Consider the following 20,024-nt stretch of genomic DNA (forward strand, 5'->3'; position numbering starts at 1 on the left):
ACTTATTATTTATTTTATGTGTATAAACACTTTTGCCTGCATGTCTGTATGTGTACCACATGTGCCTGGTGCCCAGGGAGGTCAGAAGAGGCTATCTAATCCGCTGGACCTGTAGTTGCAGACAGTTGTGAGCTGCCATGTTGGTGCTGGGAATAGAACCTGGGTCCTCTGCAAGAGCAACAAGTGCTCTTACCAGCTGAGACATCCCAGCCCAAGTTACTGAGTTTTATATGAGAAAAATGCATACCTCTAGCCAAAAAAATTAGATGACTTAGAAAGACACATTTCTGTTTGAGAATAGAGTACCCAAGTTCTCAGACTGTGCACACAACTGAGTCAAACCTCAAGAAGCCAAATGCAAGGACAGAAAACAGTGAGGTGTCCTATATCTTGCAGACTCATTACCTAACACACACCAGGGGTGCTTGCAGGGAACTCTGAATTTGGGGAGAGCAGTTCTCTGGCTAGAATCAAAATCGTCCTAGCTAATGTCCCTCCTGAACTTGTCGCTTCATGGAATATTATCTTCTCCCTGTGCCAAGACTGACTTGGGCCAAGGGTCCCAGTGGCTGATGTAGCAGAAAAGAGACAGGTGTGACAACGGTGGCATATGTCCTCCAGGATGGCCAGCAATACCCAAGGGAGTACCAGTGAGGGGGAGAGTGACAACTTCACGTTCAGCTTCAAGATGTTCACCAGCTGGGACTACCTCATCGGGAACTCTGAGACAGCCGACAACAAATACGTCTCCATCACCACCAGCTTCAAGGTAGTGACCCCAGGGCTTTTCCTCCTTCCCGAGGAAATTCTGGGTCCCCCTGGCCACTGGGAAGCTTTCCTTAGCTGGGTGAATGGAAATGAGATCTCTAAATAATCCATGAGAGGAGTTGTATCAGTACACACACCTTCTAAATTTCCCTTCAGAAAAGGGCAGGCCTCCCAGGGATATCAACCAAACATGGTATATCCAGTCATAGTCTAACTAGAACCTTACTTCTGAAGTCTGGTCATGCCTCTTCCCTCATGAAACTGCTTACTGGTGGAGTTCATGGAAGGATTCATTTGGGACAACTCATGCCAACCTTCTACCCATGCTAGAATTGCCTAAGGAACTTTAAAACTGTCCTTCCCAGGGCCTTTGGGATTCTGGTGTGATTGGCTAACATTGTCATTGCTGTTGTTATTTAAGTTGGTTGTTTTGTTTTTCAAAGCTCCCCAAGTAATAGAACTCCCATTTAAGGATGTGGAAATCAGATAATTAACCTTGTGCTTCTTACAGTCCATGTCTCTTACAATCCTCATTATTTTATTCACAAGAAACTTGAAGTGGGCAGATGAAATATAGTTCAACCTAACCAGCATGGTGGTATACACTTGTAATCCTGGCACTTGGGAATGAACATGGGAGGCATGAGTTTGAGACCAGACTGGGTTATATAACAAGACTGTATCTCAATCAAGTAAACATGAACCAGAGAGCAAATAAATGAATAGAGGCAGATACTATAGCATGGGAACATTGTGTGTTATATTGTTCCTCTGTGGCTGTAAAAACAACTACAAGCTTTTGAGACAGGGGTCTCATTATATAGCCCAGGATGGCCTTGAATTTGTAATCCTCCTGCCTCAGCTTCCTGAGTGCTGAGATTGGAGGATTACTCCACTATACCTGGCTTCCACTCCCAGCTCTTGATAGTTCAGTATTTCTCCTGCCTGGTTTGGCAGGCTGTCTTTTCCCAGGACTCAGCGCTTACTTCCACATCAGTTGTATTTAGCTTTCCACCCAACCCACCACCACCCCCCCTTTTTTTTTTTTTTTTTTTTTTTTTTTTTTTTTTTTTTTTTGGTTTTTTGAGACAGGGTTTCTCTGTGTAGTTTTGGTGCCTGTCCTGGATCTCACTCTGTAGACCATGCTGGCCACGAACTCACAGAGATCCTCCTGCCTCTGCCTCCCAAGCGCTGGGATTAAAGGCATGGGCCGCCGCTGCCACCACCACCACCACCACCACCACCACCACCACCTGGCATTATCTCCCTTTCCATTTTCCCTCTCTAACCCAGCCCTCCCTGGGGAATGGTCTTCTGCTCGCTGCCAGCAAAGGATTTGAGCTTACTACCCACTAAATGGGTTTATTGGACCTGAGTCCTGTTCACCTGGCAGTGGGTGGATGGGGACTCAGTTCTGTCCTCTCCTCTCAGCAAGTGGGCTGTGGCCATCTGCAGCCACAGCCAGGGAAGGCTAGAACAGCTGTGACACTTCCTCTGAACCAGACCAAGGGTCATGCCTTGCCTATGAAGCACATAAAAACATCAGGAAGCCGGGCGGTGGTGGCGCACGCCTTTAATCCCAGCACTCGGGAGGCAGAGCCAGGCGGATCTCTGTGAGTTCGAGGCCAGCCTGGTCTCCAAAGCGAGTACCAGGAAAGGCGCAAAGCTACACAGAGAAACCCTGTCTCGAAAAACCAAAAAAAAAAAAAAAAAAAAACAAAAAACATCAGGAAGAAGGCAGTGTCTACTGATAGCAGAGGCAATACACAAACATAACCATGGGGGGCCTCTGCGACCACCAAGGCCGGCTGAGTAACAATGTACCTGAAGCTAGAACGATGACTCAGCAGCCAGAGTTGATTCAAACTTCAAGAGTCTGACCCCAGTAGTTTATTCTAGGTATATTTAAGTGAAAACAGTTTGGAGAAATTTTTCCTGGTGATAAATAACTCAATCCCATGTGCAAAATAAAGCTTAAAACAAAACTGTATTGAAACTCTTTGTAAAGTACATGTGACATCTTCTGAGATGGGTTCTATAGATTGATTACATGTGGCATCTTAAGGGTCTAGGGGAGGAGCTGGTGTGTCTTGGTCATACACATAGCACGAAGGTCACCAGGCTATTAACCACCTCCATTCCCAGCCTTCTGGGCAGAAAACAGGTTATACACATCTTCCCCTTGAAGAGACAACCCTGTGTATTTAATATTCCTGGTCCTCACAGTGCTAGTCCTACTGTGAGCACAAGGACTTTTTTTTTAAGACAGGGTTTCTCTGTGTAGCTTTGGAGCCTTTCCTGGAACTCACTCTGTAGCCCAGGCTGGCCTTGAACTCATGGAGATCTGCCTGCCTCTGCCTACCAAGTGCTGGGATTAAAGCATGCACCACCGCCACCTGGCGCACAAACACCTCTGTACCTCCTACACATAACAGGGTAGACGTAAGGATTCTGTGAGCTAACATAACATAACTGCCTGATGAGTTAGCTAAACCTCAGAGTGAACACAGTAACTGGGGATTGGCAGAGAGGTCTCTTCCCAAGCACTCAGTCCAGGAGACTGTGTTTTCTGTCCTTACTGCACATGTCTTCATAGTTACTGATGCAGGACACAAGCATAACAAACAAAAATCAATTGTATTTTATACTAACAGAAAACAAACTGATTTTTAAATTCTATTTACAGTAATACACAAAACATAAATGCCTATTAATAAATTAAAGTCCCCCTACCAAAAACTATATGAGACACCAAAACAAACAAACAAACAAACAAAACCAGCACTCAATATTAAGAAACCCTAAGAATAGAAATTGGCAAAATATAGCTTGGGGACCAAATCTAGACTGCTGCATACTTTTATAAATAAACCTTTATTGAAACAAAACCATGCACATTTACTTACATATTGTCTATAGTTATTTTCATGCAATATTGGCATGATAAGTAGTGAGAGAGAGACACAGATTTCAGGCTAACAATATCTACTATGTAAATTTTATAGGATATTTGACAACTCCTGTATTTGAAAGCTCAAGATTAAAATTTTAATCTGAAGGGCTGGAGAGATAGCTCAGCAGATATGAGCAGAGGTTGTTCTTGAAGAGGACCAAGATTTCATTCCCTGAACCCACACAGAGCTCACAACTGTCTATGACTCTAGTTCCTAGGGATCTGAACCCTCTTCTGGCCTCCACAGGCACCAGGCACACATGTGGTACACAGACATACATGCAGGCAAAAAGCATCCATACACATAAAAAATAATAAAATAACAAAAAACTTAAATGAATTAATTTTAATTTTAATTTATTTGGTCTATTGATTTTAAACAACCCTACATAGCTCATTGACAACCACTGTGGGCCTTTATACATGTAGTATGAGCAACATTATTAGCCGTTCTATTGGTTCACTGTTAGATTAAGAAATAAGCGGGGCAGTGGTGGCGCACGCCTTTAATCCCAGTACTTAGGAGGCATAGGCAGGTGGATCTCTGTGAGTTCGAGGCCAGCCTGGTCTACAAAGAGAGTTCCAGGACAGGACTGTCAGGGATACACAGAAAAACTCTGTCTCAAAAAACAAAAAACAGTTCGAGGCCAGCCTGGGCTACCAAGTGAGTTCCAGGAAAGGCGCAAAGCTACACAGAGAAACCCTGTCTTGAAAAACCAAAAAAAAAAAAAAATTAAAAAAAAAAAAAAAACAAAAAAAAAAAAACAAAAAAAAAGAAAGAAAGAAAGAAAGAAAGAAAGAAAGAAAGAAAGAAAGAAAGAAAGAAAGAACGAAAAGAAAGAAATATAGGGAAGTATTCCTGGCCTGACATTATTCGAATCTCATTTTCATGTGCTAAGGAATCTATTGTGGATGAACAAGAGAGTAACAAAGAGGAAAATATCCACCTGACAAGATTTCTCCGTGTCCTGGCCAACTTTCTCATTCTCTGCTGTCTGTGTGGAAGTGGGTACCTCATTTACTTTGTGGTGAAGCGGTCGCAGGAATTCTCCAAAATGCAGAATGTCAGCTGGTATGAAAGGAATGAGGTAAGACAGGCATCTCCAACGACGCCAAGATTGGGGGGAAGTGTTGAGTCACCCAGCCTAAGTTAACGACTCAGCAAAGTCCCTGAAAGTCTGAACCGCAGGCCTTGCTTTAAAAGGCAAAATTAAGCCAGGCGTTGTGGCACATTCCTTTAATCCCAGTACTCAGGAAGCAGAGATGTGGGAATCTCTGAAAGTTTGAGGCCAGCCTGGTCTACATAGTGAATTCCAGGGCAGCCAGGCTATGTAGTAAGACCCTGTCTCAAAACAAGTAACTATTACAGGGTGGAGAATTGACTCAGTCATTAACAGCAGTCTTGAAGAAGACCCATGTTTCAGTCCCAGCACCCACAGGGTGGCTCACAACCATCTGTACCTCCAGTTGTGTAGACCCAACACCCTCTTCTGGCCTCTGCAGGCACAAGGCATGCATGGATACACATACATACATACATACATACATACATACATACATACATACATGCAGGCAAAACACTCGAATTTGTAAAATATAAAGTAATTATTTTTTAAAGGCTGATGGTACTCTAATTTTCCTTTCCTTATAAATCAGCTGTTCCAATTGGTGGAAGAGTTGTTTCGTTTATAGTTCAGTAACTTCCCTAGAACATATCATGGTGTTTGTTATTCTGGGTGATGTTCTCAGCCAGACAGTGTATACATTCTGAATCTTTTATTTTAAGCAATTATATTTTGTTTTATATTTAAAGAGTGAGTTACCGAATAGTAATTTTAAAAAATGGTTTTGTAGCCTTGCTTGAGTCTTTGGCTATCTAAATTTTTTTTTTCTAAGATTTTTAACTGCTTTATTCATTTATCCTTTAAAACTCCGGCCTTTCCATTTTTCCAGGTGGAGATCGTGATGTCTCTGCTTGGCATGTTTTGCCCTCCTCTCTTTGAAACCATCGCCGCCCTGGAGAACTACCACCCACGCACCGGGCTGAAGTGGCAGCTGGGACGCATCTTTGCCCTTTTCCTGGGCAACCTCTACACGTTTCTCTTGGCCCTCATGGACGATGTCCACCTTAAGGTAAAGCCCACACACTCCACTGTGCCTGCTGTCCACTGTATCCCTTTTATAACATATAACTTTACTGTGCATCATTTCTATTAATTAAATAACTGTTGGAAGTTTAGGAAGGAATATTAAAAAGAGATGTCTCTAGAATCCATCATCCAAAGGCCACACAGTTGCAAACAGCTGCTCCGGTTCTTTCCTGCTTTTTTCTTAGGTTGTCCTTTTCTACATCATGTCTATATCATTTAGCACTCTTAATATTGTATATATGCAGGTTTTTCCATGTTGCTTCAGAGCTGTCATTGCTAGTCAATAACCCAGTAATTGTCCACTGATGCGATATGTCATGGTTGGTCAAACGGCACATCAATGCTTGTCAGACATGTACGGAATCCTGCATGTTAAGCCCTTGGGTACGGCAGGGAACTAGACACAGTCCTGTTCCAAATGGCTTCGTGCTCAGGGTCAGGAGACAGACTCATTCATACAATGTGCTGTGAAATATGTGTCAGTGGGGGCAAGTCCAAGGCAGTGTGTCAGAGCACAGGAGGCGTTCAAATCCTCGGCGTGGGGAGTGTCAGCAGATACTGGAAAGAGCCAAGGAAGGAGCTCGTGCCAACAGGAAGCTGCAGGGTGACTAGAGACTGGAGAGAAGGGAAAAGAACAGGCACAGGGGATGGACCAATGCGTCTTCCTCATCCTCTGCCTCATTACTATTCTGCAGGAACCTGTCCCTGAGGCCACAGGAACTTCTTGGAAGGTTCTAACAGTGCAAGTGACTGGCGCTGGTCCAAAGTCCTTCTACCCTCTCTGGCTTTCCTTCTTCCCCAAGAAACTGCCCCACCCTCCTGAGCCTCATACTTTACTCTGGGGTATAGTTACCACTTGCCTTTCTCTAAGACTAGTTGACTAGTTCCAGATGCCGCTGCTGTGAAGGAGCCCTCTATGCCCCCCATTATCTGGTGTGGGTGCTCCTCGGTCCCCAGAGAACATTTTCCATGGCTCAAACCATGTTGTTTTCTAATTGGCCATCTCTACTACTTACTAGACTGTGAACTTTCTGAGAGAAGATTCTTTTGGTCACTCTTGTGTCACCGGTCACTTGTATGTGCAGATTAGACCCCGAATAAACCATTCTCAAGACAAATGAACGGGTGGATGTGTGAGTGGATGGATGGATGCTAATTTAGGGAGAAGACTTCATGAAAAAGATCCAAGGGCTTCGGCCCATTGCAACCTCTCAGACTGAAAGCCTGAGAAGTTCATTTCTGAAAAGACTGTCCGATGATAAGGCAGAAGCCGAACGGCAGGGTTGGAGCTGGTTTTACTTGTTCCCATGGAAACGGCTGAGCTATCCACGGCTTCTTTCAACTTCCCATCACCATTTTCTCTTCCAGCTTTCTAATGAGGAGAAAATCAAGAACATCACTCATTGGACCCTGTTTAACTATTATAACTCCTCTGGCGGGAATGAAAGTGTGCCCCGGCCACCACCACACCCTGCAGATGTGCCCAGAGGTTCTTGCTGGGAGACAGCCGTGGGCATTGTGAGTAGTTCTGCTCTCTGAAAAGGTGGTCATTGTTCTGAGTTCTTCATTGTTTCTTCTTTGATCTTTTCATTTTGAAAATCACCCTGAAAACTCAAATGTCCATCAAGCAGGCCTTGTTTTTAGTGTTTATTTTGTATTTATTTATTTGTTTGTTTGTTTATTTGTTTATTTATTTATTTTACATCCCAGCCACAGTTTCCCCTCCCTCCTCTCCTCCCAGTCCCTTCCCCCTCCCAACTCCCCTCCACTCATATTGGTGCCTAGCCTAATTGTCATCAGAGGGTCTTCATCCAGTGACTGATGGAAACAGATGCAGACCCACAGCCAAACATTAGGCAGAGCTCGAGGAATCCTGCAGAAGAGGGGGAAAGGATTGTAGGAGCAAGAGGGGTCAAGTAGGCATTTCTTAGTCATCTTGGAAGGTCCAAGATGAAAAGAGCTGACCCTGTACTTCCTGGAACTTCACATCTATTTTCTGCCTTTAAAGTTGTGATGAAGTTGTTGTGGGAGAAGACTTTTCCTGGGGAGATGCAACACACACATCTACTCACCCCAGATAGGGAGCTCAGGACAGACCAAAGTACAGATACCACAGAAGTCCAACCAATGAGTTTTGTGGGGGTTACCTACAGGAATGTGAGCGAGGGTTACTTCTAGGAACAGAGTGATTCAAATGCAGCTACATCACCGAAGCCCCCCAGCATGTGGGACAGCTCACAAAAGCTGGGAACCTGAGCACACTGCACAGCCTGCAGGCAGCTCAACAAGTTGATAAGTATCCTTTCTGGGTGCCTTAGTTGATCTAAGCCTCCTCTGGGCAGTAGCTGGTCTTGGGGTCTCGTTTGCAGCTTAGCTTGTCTGAGATTCTTCTTTGCAGCTCAGCTCCTTTGAGAGTGACTCTCAGCAGACTTTATTACTTACTCTTAGGAGGGAGGAGCCTAGTGAATCTGGTCAGATTGAGGGACTTCCTGAAGCCATTTTGAATTGTTTTTTCCTTCCTGTTTAAGGAGCTTCCATACAGGATGGAATATTTCAATCTCCTAGGAAACTGCTACATAACAGAGGTCTGGCAGATCTTTCCTATTTAAAAAAAAAAATCCATTATGTATGCCCGTGTAAGTGGAGAAAGCTCTGGTTCATCTTCTCCATATAAATAAAAAATATTTAATTAATAGGAAGTTGTCCTGAGTAATTGATGGTCACATTAAGTCCTAGTGAGCCCTCAGATTCTAGCAATGGTATGGAGCACTGGTCATTACTAATAAACCAGGCAATTTGCATACATGACTGATAGGCTTCCCAATAACTCAGCGAGCATGATATTCCTCACTCTTAGAGGCTCAGATATTATTCCAAGGTTATTTAAATATTAGTAATTTAAATTAAGCTTTCTCTAAAGTCTGGGGTCCTTTCTTTGTTCCACCCCTCTGCCAGGAAGAATCAGGCCACCCTGACAGGTTCAGGTGAGTGGGAGAGAATGTTGTGTGACTATGATCGTTTAAGAGAAGTGGACACGTTCACATCTAGCCACTCCTTATTTTCCCCTGGTCCTCCTTACAGGAGTTTATGAGGCTGACGGTGTCTGACATGCTGGTAACATACCTCACCATCTTGGTGGGGGATTTCCTCCGCGCTTGTTTCGTCCGGTTCATGAATCACTGCTGGTGCTGGGACCTCGAGGCTGGCTTTGTAAGCTGTTTTTCCATATATTCCGCAGGAAGTCTAGTCTGACATTTGTACTCAGGTGTGCTCTTCTACATTCCATTTCCGTGTTCAGTGAATCAGTGCATTTAGTCATATCTACTAAGAGTCCTCTTTGCATTCCCAGAAGCAGCTCCACCTTTTCCCATTGTGTCCTTCTTCTAGAAAATGGAGGCATGGGGGCTGAGGAGATGGCTCAGTGTTTAAGAGCACTGGCTACTCTTCCAGAGGACCTGGGTTCCATTCATAGCTCCCAATTGGCAGCTCACAACTGTCTGTAACAACTGGTTACCTGTGTAGCACTCACCCCGGCCTTCCAGTGCCATGCCTGACACTAAGGGTCACTGGTTTCTGGCATACATTTCAAGTAAGCCTATTCCACCCTTCCTCAGCACCAACAAAACCTATGACTGTGCCTGAGAACAATAATAAATGCTGTGCTCAAAATGATAACGTCTTTGATGGGAAGGTGCAATACCACTGTCTTCAAAGTAATTTCTAAATTCCACAAGATGGCAAAGTTATAATAAAATCTGTTCAAAAATAAGCATATGAAACGTACAGGAAAACTCCTTAGAAAGAAAAAAGGGACTATACCCACTGCTCTATTGAAGTACGTATATTAAGAAGCCAGGCTTAGCAGTGGGAGATACGGTTCAGTGGGTAAGAGCTCTGGTTGTACAAGTATAAAGACCCAAGTTCAGATCCCAGAACCCATGTAGAAAGCCACACAGGGCCGTGTACAAACCTGTAATCCTAACACTGTGGATCACTGGGGCTTGGGGCTGCCAGCCTAGCTTCAGGCTTGGTGAAAGCCATTGTCTCAAAGGAATGAAGCAGAGAGTGATAAATCTGCGTGCGCGCGTGCGCGCACGCACGCACACACACACACACACACACACACACACACACACACACGTGCAAACATCATACTCACATACACACACATACAAAAAAAGCAAGAGGATCAGGAGCCTGGAGCCAGCCTGGGTTATATAGTGAGACTCTATTCCAAAAAGGAAAAGTATGATGATGCTGTGATAACTGAAATGGGAACTGTAATAAACAGCCTTGCCAACAGAGCAGAATACAAAGCCCAGAGACTGATACAAGCCAGGGGAAAACTGTGTATAATAAAGAAGCTGTTTCAAATCAGTAAGGAAGAGAAGCAATATATAAAACTGTGCTGGAGAGACGGCTCACTGGTTAAGAGCACTGGCTGCTATTCCAGAGGACCTGGGTTCAATTCCCAGAACCCACATGGTAGCTCACAACTGTTTGTAAATCCAGTCCCAGGGGATCCAGCATTCACTTCTGGCCTCTGAGGGCACCAAGCACACATGTGGTACACAGACATACAGGCAGGCAATATAAATAAAAAAAGTTTTAGACTTACCTTGTCTACAGAGTAAGTTCCAGGACGCGAGGGCTACACAGAGAAACCCTGTCTCAAAAAGCCAAAACAAAACAAAACAAAGAAAACAACTGTTTTTAAAGCTGAGCTATGGATGGGGAGAGGATCATATCCCTCACTTACTTTACCTACAATTACAATTTGTTGTTGTTGCTGAAAAGCTTCAGTTCTAATAACTTCAAAACTTTGGGGGCTGAGTAGATGGCTTAGTAGTTACGAGCTCTGTTGCTCTTGCAGAATAGCTGGGTTCAGTTTCCAGTGCCCACACAGCACACAGCTGCTAACAGTGTCTGTAACATCAGTTCCAGAGGCTCTGATGCCCTCTTCTGGCTCCCAGAGGCACTACACATATGTGGTGCACAGATACAAACAAAATACCCATATACATAAAATAAAAATTTATTAATTAAAAACTTCAAAACTTTTCTTTGAAAGTTGAAAATAAGGATGGGGAAATAGTCTAGTTGGTACAATACTTGTCTAGCATGCCAGAGACCCTGGGTTCAACCTCCAGCACCACATAAACCAAGTATGGTAGCTCACATCTATAATCCCAGTACTTGAGAGGTGTAGGCAAGAGAATCAGAAGTTCTAGCTGTGTAACAAGTAAATGCACAGCCTGGGCTATGTGAACCCTATTTCAAAATACATATGTACATACATACGTACGTAGGTACATACATACATATGTATGTATCAAAAGTCTATTAAAGAAACAATTCTGCTACCAGGTATGATGCTTTAATCTCAGAGCTCGAGAAGTTAAGGCATAAGGATCATCATAAATTTGAGGTCAGCCTGAGTTATACAGTGAGACTGTCAAAAATTAACAAAATAACGAAAAATCAGAGTTCTGAACCCCAGGCAGGCATTTTGGGTGAGTTGTCTTGACTTGGATAGGATCTAGCTGGAATCACCTAATGTCTGCTTGCTCACTCCCTCTCCCTTCCTCTTCCCTTCCTCTTCCCTTCCTCTCCCTTCCTTCCCCTCCCCCTCCTCCCCTCCCTTCTCTCTCTCCTCTCCCTCCCCTCCCTCCTCTCTCTCCTCTCCCTTCCTCTCCCTCTTCTCCCTTCCCCTCCCCCTTCCTCTCCCTCCTCTCCCTCCTCCCCCTCCTCCTCTCCCTCCTCCCCCTCCTCCCCTTTCTCCCCCCTCCTCCCCTTCCTCTCTCTTCTCCCCCCTCCAGCCCTCATATGCTGAGTTCGATATCAGTGGAAACGTGCTGGGCTTGATCTTCAACCAAGGAATGATCTGGTGAGTTGTCTGTTTCATCTGAGGAGCATATAATTTGGGGAGTCAAAAAACTAGAGCCTCCAACTTTGTCTCTCAAGGAGCTTGTGGGGGGGATACAAATCATCTCAGCTCTCTCAGCTCAGTTTCTGATAAGAACTAGAGGGAGGACAGGATGAGAAGCAGGACAGCATCTAGCTAACCAGTGTGCTACAGAGAAAGTAGAAATGAGGAGAGAGAGAACAGAGGAGGAAGAAAGAAGAAAGCAAGAAGGCAGGGAAGGAGAAGAAAGGGAAAAGGGAGTAGACGTGAGAAGGATGAGGGCGGGGAGAACAGGAACTGGTGAAGGAAGGAACTGCCTCCTCTGGAGGCTGACGTCAGCCTAAGACTTTGGAGATGCAAAGGACTGTCTCCAAGCCGCTCTCTGCCAGTGGGGCTGCTCATGGAGGCCGGAGACTGTGATCCGCTGAAGTCTGCTAGGGAAGCAGTGGTAAAATCCTGGCCAGGGTCCCAGCCTGGAGTGCTCAGAGTTCTCTCCCTCTCTTGGGGACTGGATGGCTCCGGCCTGATGACAGACATCTTGGTTAAACGGAAGGCCTCTTTTCTTGGACTCTTCAGGAAAATGCCTTGATGGCATGCCCCTGATCCACCCACCGCATGACCTTCTATTAGCCTTCCCTCCCCTGTCCCGCCAGGTCAACCAGATATCCTGTTTCTGACCTTTCAGGATGGGCTCCTTCTATGCTCCGGGACTGGTAGGCATCAATGTCCTGCGCCTGTTGACCTCCATGTACTTCCAGTGCTGGGCAGTGATGAGCAGCAACGTGCCCCACGAGCGTGTGTTTAAAGCCTCCCGGTCCAACAACTTCTACATGGGCCTGCTGCTGCTGGTGCTCTTCCTCAGCCTCCTGCCGGTGGCCTACACCGTCATGTCCCTCCCACCCTCCTTCGACTGTGGCCCCTTCAGGTGCACTCTTGGTTGCTGTGGGGAGTTCTCCTCTGGAGGCAGTCTGCCCACAGGTCCCGGCTCAGAATTCCAGTTCTGGTTTCACGCCAGCCTGGGAGAGGCTGTGGAACTTTGGGCAGACCATCAGAACTATTCAGCCAGTTTTCTGTAAGGATGGAAACGCTCCATGTGGTAGCAGGCAGCTACTTGTGGCTACTGGGTGCTTGAAATGAAGAACTGAGAAACATAATTTCTCATTTTTTTCATTGTAATTAATTTTGATTTTAATAACTACAAGTGGCTGACTACCATATTAGATGGTATACGTGTAACCTTTTAACAGTAGATGATCTGCCACCTGTGGTTGTCTTAGGTATTCTAACCTTCATCCAGGCGTGAAGCAGGAATAAATAGCTGATCCTTTTTTTTTTTATAAATATGTGACCCACTGAAAACAAACCCCTCTACTCCCTAAAAAGAAATAGGTCTGGGACTAAAGGTGTTTAGAGCACAGTACCCTTTTACCAAGTGTCTTCTCACTTAGACATTCTCTATGTGGCATCCTTGAGAATCTTATAATAAGTTAGCATGGGTAAATTAGTGTACCCATCCTTGCTGAATACCAGATAAGAAATAGGTAAGGCAAGTGAGAAGGGCCATGCAAGGCCCTTGCATAATCCTGAAAGCAAGTATCTTATCCAGCTGTGCTCTCACCCAGCCAGAGGCAGCAGCCCTGCATGCCCGTGGGAAGTGTGCTGTGGGGGAAGCTGGTTGTCTCCTTTTCAGTTAAGATGGCCTGAAGATGGCAGAACCTAGAGGAGGTATTGGATGGAGTGTGCTCTCAGAGCACGATCCGGTCACACAAGATGCTGCACAGAAAAGAGAAGGCAGCAGTCAGGGGGAAGGTTGCAGGACACTAGAGATGCCAGAGTGAGGGAACAGCCACCTGGAAGAACTCAGTCAGCCTCTTCCTAAGCAAGCCTGGGTGCAGGTGCTGCCACCACTTCCTTAGACCATCCACCTGTGCCCAGGAAAGATGGCTCCTTGGCCTGTGGCATGCCTGTTCCCTGACATTTGTGTCCCTTTTGCCTCATCTGCTCTCCTGGGTATCCCTGGCAACCTGTATCAGATCATAGGAAACGAGACCGAACCTGAAACTCAAGGAAGAAGCATGGTTACAGCTTCCACAAAGCTGAGCCGATGAAGGCCAACTTCCCAACGGGGCCTTTGCTAGAGTGCCCAACTGAAATGTGTGTGTGCGCGTGCGAGCGTGTGCTTGCACACATGCACACACACACATATCATACCACACACACACACACACAATCACACCACACACACACCACACCACACACACACACACACACACACACACACACACACACACACACACACTACACACACACACACCATACACCACACACACACACATACAAACAGCTTGTTGCTGCTTATCTGTTTATCTCCTTCTTACCCTTAAACAAATCGTGTGTTCCTTGCTGGACATGGTGACCACTGGCTATAACCAAGCACTCAGAAAAGGCTAAGGCAGGAGAAGCATGACTTTGAATCCAAACCTGTTTCAAAAAACAAACAGACAAAACATGCTGTGTCTTTCCCTTGTTTATCTTGTTTATTACATTCTCCCATGGAACAGAAGATCCACGAGGAGATGGTGTTTTCTTCCTTTCTCACTGCATTATACTCAGTGTCCGAAAGAAGACAGCTGCCTTATGGTTGATGTTCCAAGAAGATTGCTACCTCACAGAAATTCAGTTGCACAGGGAAGAAGTTAGGGTTCAGACCACACTAAATAAATGCCTACAGGGACCCAGCAGGCAACAAATGACTGAGATGATTAGTGTCTTGTAACATATAATCACAAATGGGAGTTGGTGAGCTGTGCCCTTTGGAACAAATCCAAAACACCATCTGGCTTTGTAAATAAAGTTTTATTGGAACACAGCCATATCAATGTGCTTACCTATACTCCATAGGTACTTCTTCATCACAGCAGTAGGACTGAGTAGTTGAAGCAGAAACCACCCTCACTGCACAGCTGATGGAATCATTTAGGTCTGTGCAGAAAATTTACCTGATTTGGAGAGCAGATCTAAGAGCCAGCTCTCTCATTGACCAGCTGGGCAGTTTTGAGCTCAGCACAGGCTCATCCCCTGAAAAATAGAGATATTGGTAAAGGTTAGCTCGTAGAGTTGTTTTGAGAATCTAATGTGTTGTTATTTGTAAAGTACTTAGAGGACCAACCATGTTGGTCTTCAGTACGGATCTCTATAAACCTGTTGCTCTGCCCAAGTTGAGGATGGTTGGTGCTTACCTCAGCTGCCTGGCACCATGAAGACCATGGGCCCATTATTACAGGCTTTTCAGATCCTCATAAAAATCTGAACAGTTATTTGAAAACATCTACCACTTTCACTTAAAAATTCATTCAAATTTTTAAACCAAAAAAAAAATTCTACATCAACCCACAGAATAAGTCTATAGACATGGACTACACCTTGGCCAGCATTGATCTGCTCCCTCCAGAGCAGCCTGGAGCTATTCAGTGTGCCTATATCTAGTCATGTAAATTGAGGACACAGTCAGGGGGAGGTGAGAGATGTTTGATTATGGACTCAGGCTTTCCCTGTGGCCAGTGAAAAGACTTTGGACATCGGCTGCAGATTTAGAACAATGTACGGTATTCAGGATTCCAAGGCTTGCTGCTCACTTTTGTGTGAATAACAACACGGTGCATTCATGTCTATTTCAATTTCTTCACTCATGAATTCACTCACCTTTGAGAAAAGAGAGAAGGCAGTCCTATAGCACATGGACTCTGACAAAGGACTGCAGTGTCCATCACGGGAGAGAAGAGCAGCCCACAGGTCCCTAAGTCGTTTGTCTGTGTTTGCAGCTCAGGTCTTTTATGTTTTCTTTTCTTTTTTTGACTTGTAAGGGAGACAGATGACTTTAATTTACTCTCCTTTCTCTCTCTGGGTTTGTTGAAATTGCACCAGCGATCTTTGCAGTTGGCTAGAAGGAGGAAGACAGAAAGGAAGAAAGGTGCCCAGGAGCCCGATAGCCCCAAACGACCATGCACTTCCCCCGTGAAGACAGGGGAAGTGAGCGGGTAGCCCAAGTATCCGAAAGCTTAGTCTGTGACAGTCACTGAATGAGGTACTGATTTGTGCTCCTAACACCGCCATCAGGTGGGAGGCACTAGATATACTAAACATCAGGTAACTTTGTCTGTCTGCAAGGAGCCTGATCATGTGTATTTTTTTTTTTTTTTTTTGGTTTTTCGAGACAGGGTTTCTCTGTGTAGCTTTGCGTCTTTCCTGGAACTCACTTGGTAGCCCAGGCTGGCCTCGAACTCACAGAGATCCGCCTGGCTCTGCCTCCCGAGTGCTGGGATTAAAGGCGTGCGCCACCACCGCCCGGCCGATCATGTGTATTTTAAACTTTGCAAGTTACTAAGGTTTGAGTATGATTCGTTGCCTCTGAAAGTAATGTTGAAATCTGGCTGCCATTCTGTCAGTCTGAGGAAGCCTAGACTTTAGAGGTGGTTTGCGGCAAGCCTCAGGAAAATGTAATGGAATCCAGCTACTGTGACAGAAGCTACTACTTGGAAAGGTCAAGCCATGACTTAAGAAGTCTTGGTGATATTTTAGCTTTTGTATATATATTAGCTAGTTCCTACAATGATTTTCTTGTTTGCTATGTGTGGTTCCAAGAACTCCTAACAGTGTATTTATCTAAAATACCTATTAAGCATCCAAGGCCAACCGATCTCCTGAACTAATAGAAACAATGCCTGTCGCCTAGGTCAGGTGGACAGCTTTATTTCTTGTGTAATTTAAGATGAGAGCCTCCTTTCTTATACAGCCTTACTAACATTATAGACCCCTAACTTCTTACCTAACCACTTCTAGAAATGTAGACTGAGCACATAAATCCCCTTCTCGATATACTAATAAATATTAGCCCTCAGTTGACCTCCTCCCTTACCACTCCCTTTTTGAGTTGTAAAAGAAAGCCTGACGGTCACTGCCTGAGGAAAATTCTTACCTGCCTTTATGACCCTGTAGGAATTCAAGCCTGGTGACCTGGCTGGAGGGGGAGGATTGCTATTGCTTGGGTTTATAACTGAATACCCTAGAGAACTTGAGGATGGAGAACTGAGAGGTATATGGAGGATTTTGACTAGAGAACTTGAGGACGAGATGGAAGATGAGGAAGAGCCAGACGGGGAAGTACTAGATAGGTAAGAACAAGATAAGAAGAACCTAGATGAGGCAGAATTAAGATGAGAGAATCAAGATAGAACTTAGAGGGGACAGCAGATAAAGGTAGAGAGAAATCACGCAAGAAAGAAGCTAGGCACGAGAACAGACCTGAAGCTGTGTAGACAGACAAAGAGCTCAGTGTACTTAGATGCATTTCCCAAAAATAATTCTTGCCTTTCGTAGTTTCTCTTCTGGGTCCCTGGGAAGAAGATTATTAAGACTGGTCCTTTAATAATATTTGAGAGTGGTTGATTAATTAAATGGTAGCAGTGCCATTCTCTCGTGAAAATTGTCTATCAATCATAGTTGTGAGTGAGTTCTCACTCTTGGAACTGGACTAGTTAACGTAAGAGTAATGTGTTCTAAGCAAGTCTGTCCCTGTATTTGTCTCTTCTCCACGTATCTGCTCTCACCTTAATTTCTGCCATGATTGACAGCAGCCAAAGATGTCAGGTTGCAAGTGGGCAACTCCATCAAATAAGAACAGAAGGCCAGGTGACTGTGAAAGAAGAAAAAGTTTTGAAAATCCATGATGCTGGCTTTACAAATGAAAGAAGGGGACTTAAGCCGAGGGACACAGGGCATGCATTCCTCTGTGGCCTCCCTCAACTTAGGTTAACCCAGTGAAACCATTTCAAACTTCTGGCCTCCAGAGCCATAACACAGTCCATGTGTTACCCAACAGTGTACTAATTGTCACAGCAGCTACCACACTACCACTTCAAAGACAAAATAATTCATGTTCAACTTTGGCTTAAAAGCCTAATATTTAAAGTTCTCTTTTTTATTATTATTTTTAGATGCTAGATATGTACTAATAATAAAAAATAAATCAAATGTCATGACATGGTGATATGCATGGCACCTGAAATGTCATAACTAAAATGTTGCAGGTTGTTTTTTTTGAGACAGAGCTCAGGCTAGGTTTGCACAATCCTGCTGCCTCAGCTCCCCAGATGCTGGGACTACCAGCATGCAACACAACAGTGCCAAGCAATGAAATAGCCACACAGTCTCTGATGCAACTGCTCAGCTCTGCAATTATAGCATAATATATACCAGTATATCGTATATTATATAATGCCATTAGAGCTTAGCCATATACACTGCACCAATGAATGAGCATGGCTGTGTTCCAGCAAAAATTTATAGTCGTTGAAATGTAAAAAAAAAAACAAAAAACACTTCAGTTTTTATATATCACAAGATATTATACTTGATTTTTTTCAACCACTTAAAAAATGTAAAAAGAAAGACATAAAGAAAGAAAACTATTTTTAGCTTGCAGGTGACAAGCTGATTTGTCCCTGAGGCATTATGTGTCAATCCGATCTTTGCACAGGGAACACTAAGCTGCTGACTACATCATTGTATGACACAGCTTACCGGTGCTCTCCTCAGCACCTGCTGACTTCAGTCGGAACCCTCTAACTGTGTGAGCATTGTGCCTTATTGCCTGTGGAGAGAAGTGGGAGGGAGAGCAAAGAAACTGTCGGTACCTTCTCCAGGATGAAAGCTCAGCCTGTGCAGTAGACAGCCCTGTGGTGATGAGGGCGCCCTGTGGTGATAATGTGTTCCCCCCAAATAGTGTGCACCCTAATAAACTTATCTGGGGTCAGAGAACAGAACAGCCACTAGACATAGAGGCCAGAAAATGGTGACACACACACCTTTTAATCCTATCACTTGGAGGGCAGAGATCCATCCGGATCTCTGTGAGTTCAAAGCCATGCTGGAAACAGCCAGGCATGGTGACTCACGCCTTTAATCCCAGGGAGTGATGGCAGAAAGGTATATAAGGCGTGAGGACCAGGAACTAGAGCAGGTTAAGCTTTTAGGCTTTTGAGCAACAAACAGTTTAGGTGAGATTCATTCTGGATGAGGACTCAGAGGCATCCAGTCTGAGGAAACAGGATCAGCTGAGGAATTGGCAAGGTGAGGTAGCTGTGACTTGTCCTGCTTCTCTGATCTTCCAGCATTCACCCCAATACCTGGCTTCAGGTTTGTTTTTATTAATAAGAACTTTTAAGATTCGTGCTACAGCACCCTGTATCCACTCTTCTAATTCAATCTTCCTCATCACAAGACTGTGGACAGACACTTGAAATGTTTGTCTAAAAAACAGAATTTCAAAATTGTACTTTAATTACTTTTTATAATTATTTTAATAGTATACTATTAATAATAGAGTTTGATGGTACAACTCTAGTGGAAAGAACCAGGACATGAATGCAGTCATAAAGAGAATGGGAAGATGTCTCAGCCACAAGCCAGGTTCCCAGAACCCACATAAAGGCTGGGTAGGTGTGGCTTCCCCCTGGAATCCCAGCCTCTGAAGGCAGATCCAGAAGACTCCATGAGAAAGCTGGCTAGATAGACTAGCCATATTGTCTAGCTCTGGGTTTGAAAACTCCTGTCTCAAATAAGGTGGAAGAACAATTGAGAAAGACTCCTGACATCAACCTCAGACCTCCATATGCATGGGCACACACACACACACACACACACACACACACACACACACACACACACATATATATATATATATATATATATATATATATATATACAGGAAAAGAAGATAGATGATAGATAGATAGATAGATAGATAGATAGATAGATAGATGAAAAGATGGATGGATAGATGATAGAGACAGACAGACAGACAGACAGACAGACAGACAGATAGATAGATAGATAGATAGATGGAAAGATGATGGATGGATAGATAGATAGATAGATAGATAGATAGATAGACAGATAGATGATAGATGGATGGATAGATAGATGATAGATAGATAGATAGATAGATAGATAGATAGATAGATAGATAGATAGATCATGGTGTTTTATAGAATAAAGGATTTGAACAAGAATCTTCAAACTCCTAACTCTACTTGATAGCACCAAAACTACCATTCAAGAGCCACCAGTATCCAGGTATCCCTTCACAATAATTCTAAAGAATTAGAAGAAAAATGCATCTACTCTTGTAAACAGTGCAGAAGCCCACCTTGGGGCAATCAGTTTCCTGACTGGAAGATTAACTGTAGGT

General features: G+C 44.3%; 1 protein-coding gene across 1 annotated transcript in view; it reads left to right on the forward strand.

Annotated features, from left to right (window-relative positions):
* Window positions 1–20,024, forward strand: part of Tmc2 (transmembrane channel like 2) — a 72,169-nt gene that overhangs the window by 32,440 nt on the left and 19,705 nt on the right. Inside the window, exons 9-15 of the mRNA XM_052725972.1 lie at window positions 622–769; window positions 4,621–4,809; window positions 5,675–5,854; window positions 7,240–7,389; window positions 8,953–9,081; window positions 11,691–11,758; window positions 12,462–12,701. Of these exons, the coding sequence (XP_052581932.1) occupies window positions 622–769; window positions 4,621–4,809; window positions 5,675–5,854; window positions 7,240–7,389; window positions 8,953–9,081; window positions 11,691–11,758; window positions 12,462–12,701 (1,104 nt within the window). The remainder of the gene's footprint in view (window positions 1–621; window positions 770–4,620; window positions 4,810–5,674; window positions 5,855–7,239; window positions 7,390–8,952; window positions 9,082–11,690; window positions 11,759–12,461; window positions 12,702–20,024) is intronic.

This window comes from Peromyscus californicus, unplaced genomic scaffold, assembly GCF_007827085.1.
Source record: "Peromyscus californicus insignis strain IS unplaced genomic scaffold, ASM782708v3 Scaffold_7__1_contigs__length_154581171, whole genome shotgun sequence".
In the NCBI taxonomy this organism is placed as follows: domain Eukaryota; kingdom Metazoa; phylum Chordata; class Mammalia; order Rodentia; family Cricetidae; genus Peromyscus; species Peromyscus californicus.